The sequence below is a fragment of the Lepisma saccharinum genome, chromosome 10, assembly GCF_977018435.1.
Source record: "Lepisma saccharinum chromosome 10, izLepSacc3.1, whole genome shotgun sequence".
In the NCBI taxonomy this organism is placed as follows: Eukaryota; Metazoa; Arthropoda; class Insecta; order Zygentoma; family Lepismatidae; genus Lepisma; species Lepisma saccharinum.
Genome location: NC_139238.1, coordinates 15,374,492 through 15,394,247, shown reverse-complemented (window position 1 = coordinate 15,394,247; position 19,756 = coordinate 15,374,492). Strand labels below are relative to the sequence as shown.

At 39.1% G+C, this 19,756-nt stretch overlaps 1 protein-coding gene across 2 annotated transcripts in view; it reads right to left on the bottom strand.

Moving 5' to 3' along the window:
• Positions 1-6,617: 6,617 nt before the first annotated feature.
• The window catches only part of LOC145994227 (kynurenine/alpha-aminoadipate aminotransferase, mitochondrial-like), a 30,805-nt gene continuing 17,666 nt past the window's right edge, over positions 6,618-19,756 (bottom strand). For both annotated transcript variants that reach the window (XM_083130323.1, XM_083130322.1), the window contains exons 7-10: positions 15,595-15,774; positions 13,526-13,652; positions 11,787-11,995; positions 6,618-6,803 (exon numbers count right to left, since the gene is read on the bottom strand). In XM_083130323.1, the coding sequence (XP_082986449.1) occupies positions 6,714-6,803; positions 11,787-11,995; positions 13,526-13,652; positions 15,595-15,774 (606 nt within the window). In that variant the 3' untranslated portion in view covers positions 6,618-6,713. The remainder of the gene's footprint in view (positions 6,804-11,786; positions 11,996-13,525; positions 13,653-15,594; positions 15,775-19,756) is intronic.

The window sequence follows — 19,756 nt, the reverse complement described above, 5'->3', positions numbered from 1 at the left end:
GACTTCCTGAACGCAATTTGTCGGGACCTGTTGCATGAAGAGTCCGCGGAACGGCCGTCACGCTGGCGGTGAACGACTGAAATAACCTCCCTGTATATATATATATATATATATATATATATATATATATATATATATATATATATATATATATATATAGTGGGGAGAGTACATATGTATACATACATAAATAGGCTGTATGCATTTCATATTCACATATATACACATATTTATGTATGTAAACATATATTATTAATACATATTATATTGTCATTTATTTTTATTAGCTATTTATTAGGTATGCGTTTCTGACAAAACCAAGATAAATAAATTAACCCACTATTCGATGCTCTGTCGAATTTTTAATGTCGTTTATTTTAGCTAAACGGGGAGGTGAGGGGAGGATAAAGAAATATCTCTTCTTGCGCAGGTACTATAACTGTTTCAAGAAAGTGTCCATGTTGATCATACATTTTCGCAGCATGGGGTAGGCTGTAGAGGAAGAAATTTCATCCGCCCTAAGACATCTTACTTCTTTTCATCTCCGTGGCGTAGTGGTTATCGCAGCGCGCTACGAAGCGCTTCGAATCCCGGCCTGAGCATAGGTGTTATTTATGAATGTAATTTCATCGTGCCATCACTCATTCTCATCTTCGCGATTAGCCAAAAGTGGCAGTAAAACAAACTAAATCAATTCTTTTTATCACAAAGTGTGTGAGGACCTCAACTGTCCTATTAAGGAAAACCGAAAAACATAGGTAAATATTGTGTGTGGTAGTGTTATAAAAAAAATAAAGTGAAAAAAATTTGATTCGAAGTCAACATTATACACGGGCTCAACGAAGCTGGACCTATGGTGTAGATTTGCGTAACGAACAGTTACAGGAGTGACACTGTGGTGTTTCTTCACACATGGAAATGCTGAGCATATAAAGATTTTAATACTATACGCGTAAATTGATTAAAATATATGCACTCAAAAATCGACCGTCGTCGTCGTGAATGTGCCATGATAACGATCTAAAAATATGAAATTAATCGCTATCAAACTCCGTGTATTTTCAACTATCTCTGGTAGAACCTCCTCTGTAGTATGCATTATTCCCAGTCACATTTCACTTTCATAGCTCATCTCCAATTTGTCCACACGAAATAATATTGTTACTATTTTAGCTATCAAACACATTGCTTAGTGTGAAAAAATAATTTGCACCCAAAGGCGTTGTTTCTCATCCCTCTCAACTTCACAAGCCTTCACAAATCAATAACTCTTCGGTCAGATGTTTCAGATTTGAAATAATTTTTTCATGAGAATCATATGGAAGGCGGGGGGAGCGATTATACCCCCTTCAACTGAGATGTTAAAGAAGGAGATCATACCTTGTCGACATCTAAAACAAAATAACCCTCTCAAAGTAAAATTAAATGACCCGTGAGCATAAGAATAATTTACGATACTTCTAAAACTAAGCGATCAGTCAGCCAAGTTTAAACACGACGTTCAAAACTAACAGGAGAACTAAAAATAAAATAAAAGGTCGTCCGCTCTTCCCTTACCACGTCACAAGTGTTGTCTTGTAAAATAAAAATAATAAAAAAAATTGAATGACAAGATTTTTTCGTATCTAAATTTTCTATTTCTCATTACTATAGGTTGGAATATAAACAACAAAATATACACTTCAAAGTTTGCAGCACTAAGAACCGAGAGTGCGAAGAAGGGATGATATATCGAGACGGTACTTCGTCTCGTCCTTATCTGTCCTTCAACACAGAAAACGTCAATAAAATGCAAGGAGAGAAGTACAACTTACCAGTCTATTCCTTCTATATCAGGGGACTGACTTCAGTACAGTGATCTTCCCACGTGACTTTTCCTGTACTTTCGGCCATTCAAAATGCAGCTGTTCTCTGGACAATAAGTGTACCAAAGGACAACCCTGCGGGGGGTAAAGCCGACCGGAATGTGGAGCTGATTACAGCACCTCCAAAATGGCAGAGATCCCCTAAATGTGCCTACATGGCACATGCCATACGCACGGGGAATGAAATGCAACGTTATAACCTTTAGACACATACAAGGACGCCATTAAAAATATCCTCACTGCATCGATTACAATTTCCAGATAACTTTCAAAATTTTCGGAAAAGCGCTGGTCCAGGGAACGCTGACTTGACTACGACTGTGGCCCCGGGCGCTGAAAGATAAGAAATTTCGAGAGAAGTTATTGCCAAAATTGCTGCAAGAGCGCAGGTTGGGGCAGGCTGTGGGGTGTCAACTTTCATCTGAGGATCTTGTGTACAGTATATGTATGTTTGCGTGGATCTCATTCACAGGAGGCGGGGGCTAATTCAAATTTCTGATATTGATAAATAATTTGCACAGCGAGATTGAATAATAGAAAATACTGTGACATTTTGCGACACGCATGCGACCGGGGGGAGCAAAAAACTATATTGCCCCCTCGATGATGAGTGGGGGGAAAGTCGCCCCCCTCCTGCCCCCAAGGTTCCGACGTCCCTGGTCATGGGTTATAATCATCATGCGCACATGTATTTCCAGTTATAACCCACCCCAAAAAGCGAAAGGTTTATTTCGCAGCCTACTACCAATGACGCAATGAGCGAATCCATCTTTTCGGCAATTCCTAAAGCCTGTCAGAAGAATTCGCTCAAATTAACACCAAGTGAACTCTCGCGATGGACCTGAAAGTTAACCAAGCGAACTAACTAGCCCATCCGAATTCGGTTTCCTTTCAACAGGCTTCCCGAACGTAAAGATATCGTTGGGTCTCGGGCGATAAATGAGCAGGTTATTACCTCTAGTCCCCTCTACAGGCGATTTCCGCAACCTCTAGAGAAAAATCGAAGGACGCGAAAATCCATTGCTGCCTAGCCACTAATGGATTGTCCATTAAAAAGTTTGAATTTCTGCTAGTTTCTTGATATTGTTTTCTCACGGCTACATATAATTTTAGCTTTTAATTTCGATAAGGTAAATTTAGAAAGTAGTGGTAGATGCTGATAAAAAATGTGTAGTGGTTCTGCAACCCATGTTGCGTGATAATTTTAACCTCTTGACAAAAATTGAGTCACAGTTGTTTTACAAAACTCCTATTAGTAGGGATAAGATTTTTAGGTGCAAAATTATCAGGAAAGATAAAAAAAGATTCTGAAAATGTTTTCAAAAAGGTACAAAAAAGGTGCTGATAAAATGCCTTTATTCAATGCTCTTAAGACTTATCATGGCGGGTTATATTATTTCGATGTTTCGACAACTTTGTTGCCCCCCTCTAGTTCGCATTGTGTTCATATCTTCATGACTTGGTTGCAATTCTTATTTTTGTCACTCATATTCCTGTTCGCACGGCTGTTGTGTTACTTGGGTATGGGAATCTTGAAACATTGTATAGTTATATTTATATTGCCACGTATTACCTTAGGGCCAGGTAGTAGGAGCAATAGTCCTAATTTAATTTACTCCGAACATGACGAGTTTTATGTAGTAAACTTTTAATTAACAGTAATTGAAATGTTTTGATTCATCCAAGTACTTTCCAGACATAACACGGCTTGATTTTCAGTTTCATTATATTACATTATAAACTGGCATATAGCATAGCATATTCTTAATTAAGTCTAGGCACATTGTGAATGCGTCTTCTTGGATCTCGTTCGCCTATGATATTTATAGTCTGATTATGGTGGTGAGGTCGTTGTGCCCAGAATTTCAACTTTTCGCGTTGCATGAATTCAAATAGCGTTTCTTGGTCTAATGCTTAATATTCTCTTTTTCATTTCATTTACTGTTGTGAGATGGAGTTTTGAGTTCCGTCCTTTTGGAACTTCCCTCTTCTTGTGTGTTGGAAAGTTTGCAGTGACATTTAAATTGATTGTGAGAGAATGAGTGAAGGTTCCTCTTCCTGCAACTGCTACAGGAAGGAGGAAAATGTGTGTGCCCTCGTAGAATAGCTGGGGAAGAGGTAGTTGATATGTAGTTGAAGGGTGGAAGATGTTTTCTTCCCAGGTGGCCGAATTTTGGCTGGTTTTGTGTGTGGGTTCCTCCTTAGAGGACAGGTTGGCAGTGCAGCATCTCTTGTGTTGTGTAAGAGAGTGGAGAAGTTGATGGGGGTAAAAAGTATACATTCCTCCATTAAACTTGGGCAAGTGTAATTCATTAGGCTTAGGGATTCTTGTCTTATATCTTCCATTGCCGCTCCCTTCTTCACTACTTTTCCATTTCCTTTTCTTCCTCTGATGATTCCTTTTATGCTTTATTTCCTCCTCTGTAGTCGATTCGTCGCTACTACTTTCCTTTTTTATTCTCCTCTTTTCATACTCTTCTTTTCCATCATTTCCTTCTCGATTGAAACCTATTGGCTTATCTTGTATTCTCATATCCTCTACTTTAGGGATTATTCCTATCCATTGTACTTTATTCTCTTTCATTCCTTTGTCGATCTTACTTTCGAGGGTTTGTATTTTCTTATTAATCTCCTCTAATTCTTCCCTATCTTCTTCTCGCTCTCTAATTATCATTTCTCTGAATTTCAAAGTTTCTTTTATTATTGTTTCTACTGTCACAATCTTCATTTCTTCTACTCTGTTTTCTACTTCATCTATTTTGGAGATGTTAATATCTATCTGCTTCTTATTTGCCAAAATTTTGTTTTCTAAACTTGTACTCCTCTGTTGTCATTCTTCACTCACTCTTGAAGCTTCCTTTTCGATCTTTCTATTAGTTTCTTCATGTCTTTCATCATCCATCCTTATCATTTATTCTATATTTCTCCCAAATGCTTTCCTGTTTTCTTCACATACTTCTGCCATCTCTTTTATTTTCTCTTCCAACTTTTCTTTAACTTCTTTGCTGTTTTCTTCTATTTTCTCTTCCAACCTTCTGCTGTTGTGATCTTGACTTTCTTTTATTTCCATCATCAATTTCATCAACATCTCCATTGTGTTTTGTTCTTCTTTCTTTCCTTCCTTTTCCTTTAACTTTGCTTTCCTGCATTCCTTGCATTTGTATCCTTCTCCCCTTCTCCCCATTTTTACTTTACTTATCTTTCCAAATTCTTATTCTTTGCTTCATTTCAACCTCTGGTCTGTATCGAGCCCCACACGTTGGGCGCCATTAATCAATGCCACGTCCTCTCACTTGAGCATCTGCCAGCTTAGCACAGGGTAGAAACAATGAGATACCTCTGGCTACAGATCAGGGTGACTAACACTACGAATATATGGAAAGAAACAATAGATTTAACCCACTACGGAGGGGTACAATTCGTAATATATTCTTGAATAACATGTACAAATACTAGATAACTTTGTAAATCTTTTCATACAATATTTTTTCTTCTATTTTTATTTCTTATTAATTGCAGCCAATCTTCTTCTTTGGGCTTCTTCTTCTTATAATTATTAAAGCATCTTCTTCTTATAATTACTAAGGCTTCTTCTTCTTCTTATAATTACTAAGGCTTCTTCTTCTTGTAATTACTAAGGCATCTTCTTATAATTACTAAGGCTTCTTCTTCTTCTTATAATTACTAAGGCATCTTCTTGTAATTATTACTAAGGCTTCTTCTTCAATTACATACTGTATATTTACATCCTTATTTACAAATTCCTGATGCTACTTAAGTTTCTTTATCTATGTAACATCATCCTTTCCTTATTCTTTATTTACATCTTTTGGTTCGTTCATTGGTCTTGCAAATGAGCCTTTTAGATCCTGGCTAGATTGATTGTGACTTGTACGTGGATCATTAGATACGCTTCCCTTTGTATATACTTCCTGGAACGGTATGTATATCTAGGTTCTGCAGCTTATATGCACGTTCTTGTTTGTAAACGTCGTGCAATAGACCCAGTGGATCATAGTTGATGATTGGAGGTTGTATGATTTCTCCTCCTTCCCTTTTTAGTCTTGCCAGTATAGATTCTGTCGTTTTCCTGCCTCCTCTCTTTCCTCGTTTCTTTGGCATCACCTTATACAAATTGATGGAAATATTAAGAAAATCTATCTCCCAGATAGACAAAGAGAAAAGGGGTTAGTTAAAGATCGCCACCTGGCCGGCGCTAACCTTAACTTGGAGCTGCAATAGATGCGCCAACCAAAAGTGCTTGGGTGCCTGCCGTGAAATGGCGCTACACCTGGGAAAACAACCCAAAAACTGTACGAAACTCTCGGTTCGTGGGAACTGTAATAGACCCAGAATCGTAATTATAATTCGACTTCTTTACTTTTATATAATGATCGCTTATGCTATTACTGAATATTAATTAACCTTTCCACCTTATTTATATCCTGTTGTTGTTCTAAGTTAATTTATTTCTTTCATTATAATTAGTATTAGTATCTACAATCATTATTCCACCACGTCAGCGCTTTCCCTCTTTTCTTTTTACAATGATAGGCGTTTTCTTGAGTGCTGCCATCTCTAGCCCAATTTCTAAACTGCTTTATGCATCATCAAATATAAGCGTCGTTCTTTTTGCATGCTGCCATCTATGATCCTCTACCTCAAACAACAACAATGCAGTTTGTGTACGTGACAGTTTGTATACGTGACACCTATAGAGTGTAAGAAAAAAAAGCAGTTTTTTTTTTTTTAGCAAGATTTATTTTACGAGAAAGACACAGTCAAATTTAGATAAAAGGAAGATTAGATTTACTTCAGCTTCACCTATCGTCACTGGCCTCAAACGGTCTACTTGTTCCCGTTTTGAATAATTCTCTTCTTCTGACCAGCTTCTATTATCTGTTCCTCTTTAATTAACTCCGCCAGGTACGAAAATGCCTGCAAAATTAAAAGGTTGTGAAACACAATGAAGAATAAAACCTGATGATCAGAAACATGTTTTGTGTCATTATCTTACTAAATACTCTTGAGAAAGTATTGAATGAGTTTCTTCGCACGTTCTCGGTCGAAGCGGACTTCAATAAATAAAAAGTAGGCTATATCCCGTTACAGAATGCATCTGCAATTGTTGACAAATGATGTTCATTATTGTTAATAATGGGTCCAGGAACCCATAAATTCTAATGGATTCTATCAGGGTGCGAAATCCTGGGGGGATGGGGGATTTCCCCCCACCAACAATCTTGACCTCAAAAATCCCCACCACCAAAAAATTTCGGGGGGAGAGTTTTTGTTCCAACAAACAAAAGATAAACAATTACTTTTAATTTCAAATATACTGTACTAAGAATAATATCGAACACATACACAAATTAGTGTAGTTGTGAGTGTTCAATGCTTTTTCTCTCTCTCAAGAGATCATTAAGAAATCTACATCATTACGCACAATGAAAGTAAAACAAGAATGCAAAACAATAATAACAATGAAATCTAATTGATTTACTCTATGTGATCAAAAGTATCCGGACACGCGAAACGTGTGTTTATCATAGAGGGCGACACAGTACTGCCATCTACCGCGTGGAACACATAGTCAGCGAACTCAGTAGTCTGCAGACAGTGTGAGACAGCAGTATGGGATGGTCTGAGGAACTCACAGACTTCCAACGTGGTGAGTTGGTTGGGTGCTACTTGTGTGTGAGATTTCCTAAACATCCCTCTGTCCACTGTTTCCAATGTTATAATGAAGGGGCGTGTACAACCATAAAAGCGTGCAGGCCAACCTCACATGTGAACCTCCAGAGACCATCGAGTGTTGAAGAGGGTCGTACAGCACTATCGACAATCATCCATCGCCACCATCACACAGGAATTCCGAACTGTATCAGGATCTACTCCAAGCACCATTACTGTTTGGCGCAAGGTGCGGCAACTTGGTTTCCATGGCCGAGCAGCTGCCCATAAGTCAAGCATCACACAGACAAATGCCAAACACCACCTCGTGTGGTGCAAGGAGCGTCGAAACTGGACCATAGAACAGTGGAAAACCGTTGTGTGGAGTGATGAATCACATTACACAATGTGGCGATCCGATGGTAGGGTGTGGGTGTGGCAATTGCCTGGTGAACGACATCTACCAACCTGTATAGTGCCGACAGTGAAATTCGGAGGTGGCGGGGGTTACAGTGTGGTCATGTTTCTCCTGGAGGGGCTTGGCCCCCTTGTTGCTTTACATGGCAATGTCACGGCACAAGCTTACGTTGACATGTTAACAGCTTTCATGCTGCCTACCGTCGAAGACCAGTTCGGGGATGAACATTGTGTCTTTCAACACGACGGAGCACCCGTCCATACTGCAGGGCTTGTGGGGGAGTGGTTTGACGACAACAACGTCCCACTAATGGACTGGCCTGCGCAAAGTCCTGATTTTCAACCCATAGAACATCTCTGGAATGCCGACTTCGTGCTAGACCACACCGATCCACATCAATACCTCTTCTCATTTTGGCGCTCTGCGAGGAATGGGCTGCCATTCCTCAGGAAACCTTCCGGCACCTGATTGAAAGTATGCCTGTGAGAGTGAACGCTGTCATCAAGGCTAAGGGTGGGCCAACACTGTATTGACTGCCAGTGTTCCCGATGGAGGGTTGCCCAAACTTGTACTTTATTTTCAGGTGGGGGTCCGGATACTTCTGATCACATAGAGGATATTAACATAAAGCAAAAACTTACACATAATAAAGCCACTTCAACTATTTCATAATTTATTAACACCTTTAACCAATTAGTTAATAAAGACGTAGTTTGCTACTTTATAATATCTGATATATTTAAAAGTAACAAATTTATTTATTTTTGGGTAATTAATAATATTTTTTTTTTAATTTAGTAATTTATTTTTACTTTTAATAACATTATAAATATGTATATCGTATAATGTATATGTATGTTTGTGGGGGAGGGGTTTTGTAGATTAAGATCTTTCTCCCCCACGAGTCTTAAATGATTTCGCACCCTGGATTCTATTGGGTTCCGCAAACAGGACCGGAACATTTTTTTCTTGCACAATTTAAATTCGGTACAAGTTGCGTATTGCTTCATTGAAGGAGGAGGTTCGAACCGTATTTAAATTCAGCCGGAAAAAAGGTCCCTGGACCGAATGAAATACTTTACAGATAAAAAAAGTTCTTTACGGTCCAGAACCTATTTACGCTTGCTTATTTTCTCTCCTGGACCGGAATTGAATTTATCCAAAACCCTGCTTATAAGGACAAACCTAATCCTACGAATCATGACTTGCAAGCTACAGATTTCTGCAAGGGCGAGAACAGATATTTGACACCCTCTGTAACGAATTAGGCTGCCCCAGTCTCGCGTGAGACAAATGTTATGTCTTGTCTTAGGCTTCGTGTTAATATCCACATGCAAAAACAACTGCCTGACCTCGTAAGGCATCACTACATTGTAGATATATATTAAAATATTAATGATGTCATTAACCAATACTGATAATAGCTTATGTCAATGCAGTTGTAGTATATATCCTCCTTATCACTCCATTTTATATTTATTGTTTAAAAACATATATTGTACACTCTATAAAAAAACACACACAGCTAAGTTGCTACTGAAAGTGGTGTGACGTCCTAGTTGGTGTAACACAACCAGTGTTACAGGTCAGTTGTCGGGGCGTACAGTGGAATCCATGAGTAATAACGTGCGAATTGTCCATCACCATGTTCGTGCACTTTATTTGATCCAATAAGAGCTTCAAGAATTAAAAGAAAGCTCAAAACAAGCTGTTGACAACTTCTGCACCAGCATACATAAAAATCCATCGCTTAAAAACACACAGGATGTAAGGGAAAAATTAATTAAAATAGTCAAGGACAATTTGCCGAGCAATACTAGTTGATCCCACTGTACTATGTGGAAGTAAGGTTGACTTTGAGGGTCTTCTCAAACGGTCACCCCTTACCCCCAGGCCCGTAGCCAGGAATTATTTGTAAGGGGGGGGGGCGAAGTCAATCCTACAGGGAGCAAATTTTTAATATATTGTGTCGGATTGGCACATATAACAGGGTACACAGAGGCACATGCCCTTCCCCCAAAAAGAGATAAGTAACAGAAAAGGGATGATATCTTGAAACTGCAACGAACAAGAAAAACTTCGAGCAACATCAAATAGCAATATTTCGATAATGACCTTTCCAGATTGGCAAAGAATATAAAGTTTAACATAAATAGGCTAATAGGGACTGCACCAACAACTTTGAGCCTCTCTGCAGAACTGATTAAGGGAGCTCTTTATAAATCATGCTTCATAATGATTCCCTCTAGTTTCCAGTATGCAAGATTTTTACGCACAAAGGAATCTAACGAGAATCCAACAACACCATTGTGTTGTGTTATGCAAGAAAAATCGAATTAATTAAATAATAATGGTTACATATTACCTACACTTTGATGAGTTGTGTAAAAATTTGTAGCTAATACATGTTTTTGTACTTGCTAAAACATTAAAATATGGGTCCCTTAGTCCACCACGGACTCTATTTCTTTCAAAGAGGAGAGACTTGCATCACTACAGACAACGTTTGCCTACTGGTTACGTTAACCATTTTGCAAAATATTGTATGAATTGTATTATATTATTGTTGAAATATATTTTTGACACCTGACAAACAAATAGGAATCCCTTGATTGATCAATGACTTCTTGGATTACAATGTCATCATTAATATTTCATATTAAGTGTCATACAAAGAAATTGTTTTAATAGGGTGCAATAATTTCGCGGGGCACCATGGCATTCTTTTTAACAGTTTTTTCTTCATATAGGTCTTTGGCTCCAAGGTTAGACTCCTGCCGCCCCATAGCTGGCTCTGAACTTGTACTATAAGAACAGCAGAAATTGCGAGCGAAGCGAGCAAGAAATTGTTTTATATTTTTTTATTTATTTTATTTATAAAATTTGAAATATACTTGGGGGCAATTGCCCCTCTGTGCCCCTTGCAAGTGCCCTTGGCCGTCTGGTAGAAAAATGCAAGGAAGATGTAAAAACTAATTCCATCATGAGTATCCAATTGTCCTGCTATTCTTAGATTCTCCTAGTCTTGTTCGTTTTATTTCAATGTTTGCTTCGCCTAGAATGGACTTCTGTCCAAGGTCAGGGGAAGGGGACAATGCCCCCTGTAGTTGCGGCACTGTTTATTAGTGTTTCTTCATCAATTTCACGTCATCCTTCATTGTTGTGATTAGCTAGAAGTGGCAGAGAAGCAACGCAAAGTAACAAAAATTAAATATCCACTCCCTCTCTCTACCACACTATTACCAAAAGATAGACTTGGGAAACAAAAATTTAAGCAATTCAAAGTTCATAGCAACACATCCAAGAAAAACATCCAAACACATTAGGCATCTTTACTACAATACTACTCAAAATGTCACAACTGTTCTAGATACTGAAAATTGTGAAATCATTTCCCGAAGTCTAATCTGGAAGGGAATTTCCCCCCCCCCCAATCCTGATACGACATTGTACAGAATCCCATACACCCTAATAAATCACAAAATCAATAAGTGTCTTTGCAATGTTGCTAGAGTAACACATGATATAATTGTAGAGATTAGTGAGAATTCCAGGTAGGAATGTGTTCTGTATTTTTCACAGGGGGGGGGCAGTTGCCTTCCTGCCCCTCCTCTAGCTACGGGCCTGCTTACACCCCTGGGAAGGGATAGGAGAAAACACATGACTGTCCACTTTCTTCGGCTAGTTTACCGGAATTTCTCTCATCATGGTTGAGCTGTGATCATTTTCGGAACCCGACCGACCAAACTGATATGAAAGATCAAGACGTTTACTGCCATCATCCCCTACTGAACACAACGACAACTTCAGATTCCACACAGGGTACCTACCGTGTCGATATCCTCTTCTTCCAGGGTGCAGTAAGACACTCGTATGTAAGAAGTTGGTTTTGTGTCGTCCGCCATAAATGCGCTGCCAGGGGAGACTATTATCTTCTTGGCTGTGGCTCTCTTCATCACCATGTCGTACGTGTCGCTGACTCCACGGACCTTCATCCAAAGGAACACGCCACCTTTCGGCTCCACGAAATCCACTAGATCTGCCAAAAAGAGATTCTGAATTAACAATAATTCTAGAGGTTAGCACAGCGCGGTTCGTCCCGCGTACGAATGGGTGTTCTTTGTAAATGTCAATTTCATCAGTCATGAGTCATGGCAACTACTTTTTTCCTCGCAAACAGGGGACAACACGAAAAATCTAAGATATACGTTTGAAAGTGTATGGAATGTACTTTCGAAATAAGCCACCAGATGAAGTCTGGATGCAGGAGACTCTCGTAGGGAAGAGGCAGAACACTGGACAACAGTGTTTTATGTTGGGAGTTAACACACTGTCCCGTATGAAGGCCTCCACCCACCTCACCACTGTTTGATAGGGCATGCCATGCTCTGTATGGCATTCCCGTGCATTTCTGCCGCGGAGAACTGCTATTTTAACGTACGAACGTTGCTCCTGCTTCAGGACCTCCATTTTCGAACGCTGTCACTCGCCGACTGAACTTGGGTGCGCGTTTCCTACCCCACCGTTGTTTACATACACCATCTGGTAGCTTCTTTCGAAACTACATTCCATACATTTTCAAATGTATATCTTAGATTTTTCGTGGTGTCCCCTGTTTGCGAGGAAAGAAGTAGTTGCCATGACTTATGACTTAACCCTCGTATCATTACTCATGCTCGCATTTAGCAGAAGTGGCAGAAAAGCGAAATAAAACAAATGAAGTCAACCAATCAGTAATTCTAGGTTACTTACTAAGTAATTATGCATTTGACAAGACGAGTCCATTTTCGTTACATAAGAGTCAAAAGGTCCCGGGTTCGATTCCACACAGTAATTCTCTTAAACTATATCTTATTTGTGCGTTTTGTTTTCTACAAGTTTTGGTCAATCGCAACGATGAAGATGATTGACACACTCAGAGAAACACCGAGGCACAAGGTGGAACTCGAACGCCGGTACCTTTGATGGTGAGATCGTGAGCCAACCACTCACCGCGCTCGGCCACCAATGTGGCAAGGTTCTGAAAACTGCAGTAGTCCCGATTAGGCCTTGTTGCATAAAGTTGCGTAAAGATAAAGCATCAAACTTTTATTGCTACTTCTATAATCATCCCTTATGAATTAAAAATAAAATTGAAATTATATGATTATCACAACTTATTTAAAACGTGACTGCATGAAACCAACCATTTGCCATATATTGTTAGGTACACCCAACATCAGAAGTAATAGAAGACAAATTGTCCACCACAATTTTCGTTCACTCTATTCTCGCATCTCATAGATTGCAATAAAAAAAAGTATGTTAGCATAGGACAATATCTGCTTCGCATCAACATTCTTTAAAACAACACTGGATTTAGAAAAAAAAACTGAAGATACCGATGGATAATTTGCCTCTACTATATTTGCGGTTGGCTGTTCAATTTGTATAAAGTTTAAGATGTTTTATCATCCTGATAACAGTGACTTGATAACATTGTAATATACTTGAAGGTAACAATCGAATTTAAATGACCAAACAATATGATTTTAAGTTACTAATCTACTGAAAAATTATCTTAGCGTACCATGCATCTGTTTGCTTACTGCTTGAAGAACCTTGTCTAGTTTTCGCCGGTAGAAAGCGCTTACACCTTCTACATGCTGTAACAGTCCCTCAAAGCCCCAACGTGATAGTAATTCAGAAAGAACCACCTGAAATTTGAAAAAAAATATATAATTATGTTTATAATAGCCAATCATAAGGTAAACAAATATTTCTTTTTCGTATAAAGTTTCAGATTCTGAACATATCTCAGGTATAAATGTCTAAATTAGAATTACATATTTCCCAATTTTTGAAAGCAAATGTAATGGATATTTCAGATAAGTCTGTGCCAAAGTTCCGTTATAGTTTCGTTCTTGAAGAGCAATTGTTGGCCCTGAGGGACAGGTATGAGTCTTGTCTAGGGCAGGTTTGGGCAACTCGTGTCCACTTGTGGAGGATAGCGAGCGCTCTAAGCAGCACGAGCTAATGCACTTCCAGTACTCGTGCCTTGCTCACTCTTCCCCCTCTTTTCGCCCCTCATAGAACGCTACCATGACCTTGCGCACTCAGAGTTCCACGCGTGCATACGAGAGCGCTCTTCTGCCGATAGGGCTAGTTGCCCAGGCCTAGTCTAGGGGTCTCGTAATATATTACTAGGGACATCGATTTTTCGGTGTTATTTTTTCCTAAACAGTTTTTTTAGGTTTCTTTCTTTCAAAATATGCGTTTTTATTTTAGCACAGTTTTCTGCCGAATATACCTAATGTTATACCTCCATTCCGTATATTCCATACTAGTATTATACCGTGCGTCCATTTCGATGTGCAGCCGAGAGATCGGGAGAAGCGTGGCGGGCGGCGCTGACGGAGATGCCGACATTTGCGGCCTGAAATGCCCGCTTATTTTTATGGACATATGCAGACATTTATATAAATATTGTAAAACGAGCACTAACCTGTGTTATAAGAGTATGGTTTTAATTTTAGTAGCTTAGTGACTGTATGTGCCGATGATTTTGACACGCCCACCTCTTGTGAAACACGGCGTAGAGGTTTGTTTGGAAAACGTTCTAACGCTGCACCAATATCATCGAGTTTTGCTTCGGTTAGAATCCGTCGTTTTTGCTTAGGTGTTTTAAAATTTAACGATACAGTTTCTCGTAATTTAAGGACAAGATGTCTAACCGTATCTCTGTGTAGAGTTGAAACGCATGGGAATTTCTGTACAAATTACCTACACACGTCTCGACACGAGTTTGTTTTCACGTACGTGTCATACATAAAAAATCTTTGTTCTAACGTGAATCTTGCGGCTGGCATTCCAATCGTCTCACTGACACGTCACACATACACACTACAATAACACAAACAAGTAACTGCAAGTAACCAAGAATAACACTCTTGCGCACAGTACGAAATTAACACGCTCTTGGTTTACATTGCTCGCCACTATATTTACAACTCTGTCTTCATCTAGTCGCGAAGGAACAAAAAACTCGAGCTCGGATATTTCGGATTGCAAGGAAGCTCACGAAAACCATTCACTTTTATCGGTTTCGTCTGGAGTGTAATCCTGATACAGCGCCGCCCGCCACGCTTCTCCCGAACTCTCGGCTGCAGATCGAAATGGACGCACGGTACATATAGGTAACAAAGGACCACTCCCGTTCTGGGCAGTTTCATACGGTGAAAAATATTTTTGAGGAACTTATGTTCCACTATTTCTCGCGCGATAAATATCAATGTTACGGCTCCCGTGTGACGGTAGGTGCACACTCAATCTCCCGTCAGAATCCCACCACTTTGCTCGATGATGTAAAACGTTCCCATAGAAGATGAAATATTATATGAAACGTCCATTTACATGTGGATTCATGTAGCTGCCTGAGTTTTTCATGGGTAACACGCACCATAGTTTTCTTTTGGATAAGATTTTGGAACACATTGTCCAAATTTTTAGCACCCAAAAATTAGTGCCTTACCAGAAAGCGTTAAGCAATCAAAACATAAAAAATACTCTTTCGTGTGCATTAACTTGAAAAATGAACGACATTTTTACATCACCCACCTTATAGGCTAGACCTGGTTCCAATTGCTAACATTGACATACCTGGCTCAATGATGGTGCATGGCCTGGCGACACCTGCTGGTGAAAATCGAACTTTTCCATGAGGGGCTTTGGACCTGTGAGGGCAGAAGCCCTGAAACCAGCGCAAATGGTCTTCGAGAATGATTCGGCTCTCAACACACGCCCTTCGGTGTCCAGCGACAGGTAGCTGATGGGCCTTTTCTGGAAAAGACAAAAACCATAAAGTTTGTGTTAAAGTCCACTATGTACACAGACAGGATATTCGGGATTGGACCTACAGTTTAAAGCTGAATCAGAATCACTACACTCTGCGCAAGTAGGACTCGAGAGAGGCCAACTAATGAACGAGTAGTGTGCGGCATTGCTCCATTACAGGCTCGTAGCTAGAATTGATCTCCAGGGGAGGCTCATGGGTTATCAGGGGGGGCTTTGAAAACCAAGTTAATTTTTCAAGAGTTCAACAGTATTAAATGAGGACATATTATGTGTGTGTGTGTAGGGGGTGTCATTAAGTTAATATAAAATATAAAGTTTAGAAATATGCTAATACTACAATTATTTTCTATATCTTCTAAAAACATATCTTGAAGTGCTAATTGACTACTACTGACATCATCCCTTACTACTTTTGATGATACAGATATTTATATAATGCAAGAAAACATGCACAGTATTCAATTATATAGCCTACCGTACATACCACTCCCCGGCCGAAACAATAGAACTCCCCTTCGTTCCCAAAACTTGGGAGCTGTTGACCTTTGACGCAGATTTGGAAGAAATATGAATGATGACGTCAAAATTAACAGATTTCTGTCTAAAGGGGGGGCCACAACCAGGGCCGCCGTTAGGAAACGCGAGGCCCTGTGCGAGCCATACCAGCGAGGTCCTTTTTGTACAGTGAAAATATAGACACATTTCTTTTCTTGTAAAATTCTACACTCAACCCCCACCTTCGATCCTCAACACACATTTAAACCACCCACGAAGTTTGGTAGTCTGAAGAGCAGGGTTTAATTTTTTTTTTATTATTTTTTTTTTATTTTTTTTTTTTTTTTAAATCAACCCACCTGTGCTTGTCGAGCTTCTATAAATAAAATGTGAATACATGTAATAGTATAATTCACATTTGTAATTGGTGCTCAACCTACCCACTGCACTTCGCCGTCCGGCACATTAACTAGCAAACCACAACAAACTGCTAAATCATAGTAATGTTTATTTTTTATCCTTTATTCTCTTACGATTTCCTGGTTACATCTGTGCCTCTGTGGATAGCAAGTTTGTATGTTTGAATTGATATTAGCAAATGTTGTATCAATAATGGATACATTACGATATAAGATACCTTACAACTTTTGTCAGAAGCATCAAGAGATCAATTGCAGGTGCGTACTATTATCTTCAGTCACAAGCATAATAAAATAGCGATAGCATAAATAGTATACATAGTATTCCCAAAGAAATACGCTGTTACGTAGAACGTAATAGTTGTGTTATTGTAATAATGTAGTAATCATGTAATTCTATGCTACTTGGTATGCAAACTGCAGTAACGAATGTATTCAATATTGAGCAAACATAAATACGTTGCTGTTCAACTTACATATTGGAATCTTTTTTCTAAAGTAGCAGAATCTACATCTTAATATAGGCCTATATAATTTCTTAATAAAGATTAAACGTTTGTACTGGTGTACTGAGCTCTGATATTTCCTTCTACTTCATATCAATATTATAAGTGTTGTGCATTTTAGATAGCAAAATTAATCTCGAGTTATAATGACAGTCGTGATCGCATTCTAAGAATCTAAAATGCAATCTTCATTAGTATACACCTCTATGACATTCCTTCATTTCAGAAATCATTGAAATACCCAAGTTAATGGAAAACCCACTGGGTTTTAAAATTATTTTTTTTTCAAGTGAGCCCAACCCTGCTGCAGAGGGCATCAAGAAAAACAGCTTTTCTTAGGAAAATTTTGGTAGGCCTTGTTTTGGCACAATCAGCCCTTGAAAATCATTTTTCACATATACCCATAGGTCGACGACTCTGTGTACATGTGTATCCATATAATTACTATATAAATGTGGGTATGTGTCTGTGTGTGTGTTATTTACGCAATCTTCACACGTTGGTATTGTAAAATAAAAACATTCCATATGGTTTAGGAAAGTATTGTAGGAGGAAATTCATTTAGAAAACATGTACAATACAAAAAAGGCAAATATCGTATAGTTTACCTTCCAAATTTACAATCTCTCGCCCTTTGTGTATCAAAGTCTTCAGTCACGTTATCGAAGTCAATCTTTGACAAGTGGCAACTGTGGTGACTGCTGTGTTTTTAAAAAGACATGTTGGTTCTCAAATAAAGGCCGCCCGCAGGAGCCTCTCTGCGGGGGAGGGGGGCAGCAGCGGTCAGTGGGAGTAACGTGTGGTGACGCTATCACCCCTGGTTAAGAAAATTCTCATGAAACATTCCAAACTGGGATAATTTGCACCCCCACCCACTTCATTTTATCCATCTTGATCCATGTATACATCCCCCAACTTTCTCCAAACTGGTATTTTCAGATATCTTAAGGGGGGAACAAGTGCCCCCTTGGAACCCCTCTGCAGGCGCTCTTGTCTCAAATACCCACTACTTTTATTGACGTTGTTAGGCGACCTTTTTCTTTTAAGTAAAACTGCAAATGAATACTTTGATGAAAGCCGCATGCACTACTGCTTCAAACGATAATGACTTGACATGAAACTCGTTGGCCCACTAGCATAATGGTGACATCTGGCAAAATCTGTAAACGTTCCTTCTCTAGGAGGGGTTTTCAGGAATACAAGTAAAAGTATCTCCAGATATTTATTTTGATTGCAGTTGCGAATGTTTTTCACACAAAATGTAATATATCGACCCAGGACAAGTTTCTCAGTCACGGTCAATCCTCTTAGTTTCATCTTTTCTCAATTTACCAGATCGTAAAACCCAAACGCGGGAGCCCAAACATGTGTATCCCGGTATCCTAAAATTTGGGGTCTCAGCTCAGCACAAATAATCACTTTATAGTTCCTGTAGTCTCCCGGGCAATATTTTATGGCACGAAATCTGTCGAAAGTTGTGATCACAAACAAGAAATTGAACTGCATTCCGTGAGACACAGCAGTCTTGCACCTTGCAGTTCGCATTGGAAAATTCTGTTTCCTTTTTCCTACACTAGGTAAGCTTATTAAAATCGATTTCTAACGCTAATATAGATTTCCTTTCTTTTCTTTCTTCTATTCTAAAGCGATTACGGTTGCACAAGAAATGAATGCGAATAAAAGATTCAATAATATTATGTAAATATTTCGGAAGCGCGAGGCCCATGGGCACGGCCCCTCCTTGAAAATGAATGTGTACCTAAAAATTATATATTTCACACAAAATTTCATTTCAATCACAGTAATTTATGTTAATTATTATAAATTCGTTGAAGAAACATGATAATTTCAGACTGAAATAGTGTTTTTTGAGGGGGCATCACTATTTTGGAGGAAAATATGTGTCCTTTGCCCCTCCTGGAAAAAAATACCTTGCTTGCCCCTCCCTGGAAAAAATCCTGTGGACGTCCATGGCGAGGCCCCTCAAGGCGCGAGGCCCTGTGCGATGGCGCGCGTCGCACACCCCTAACGGCGGCCCTGGCCACAACAGAACAGCGAAGGTACAGGTAAAGAAGTTCTCCTTATGAAAGAACTCTCTATAGTCTAGAGAATCTTCTTAATTCAAGTTTCCGAAATTTCTGTTCATAAACAAGATGAACGAATGTAATAGATGCTGTTCATGTTCTGTGGATTTTTCCTTCACCAAGTTTTGAGCAAAATTATATCTGCTGTCAATATTTCCACTCTTCACTGTAAACAAATTATACAAAATAGTTTTACCTAATGTCACGGGGGCTGACGGCAGTGACAGGGGGAGTGGCGGCAATACCAGGGGGCTGAGCCCCCCTGGTCTCTGCCTGGCTACGGGCCATGCACCACAGATTCCTGTGACAGAGTATATGTTCCTCCACATGTGTATGTGTATGGTCGGGGTTAAAATTAACAGCAGACGAAGGATGGTAAACTTTAATTTAAACACTTAAAATTACTAGAATATCCATTAAAAATAATTTCTCTACACAAAAAATTGGCTTCATGCATATTAAT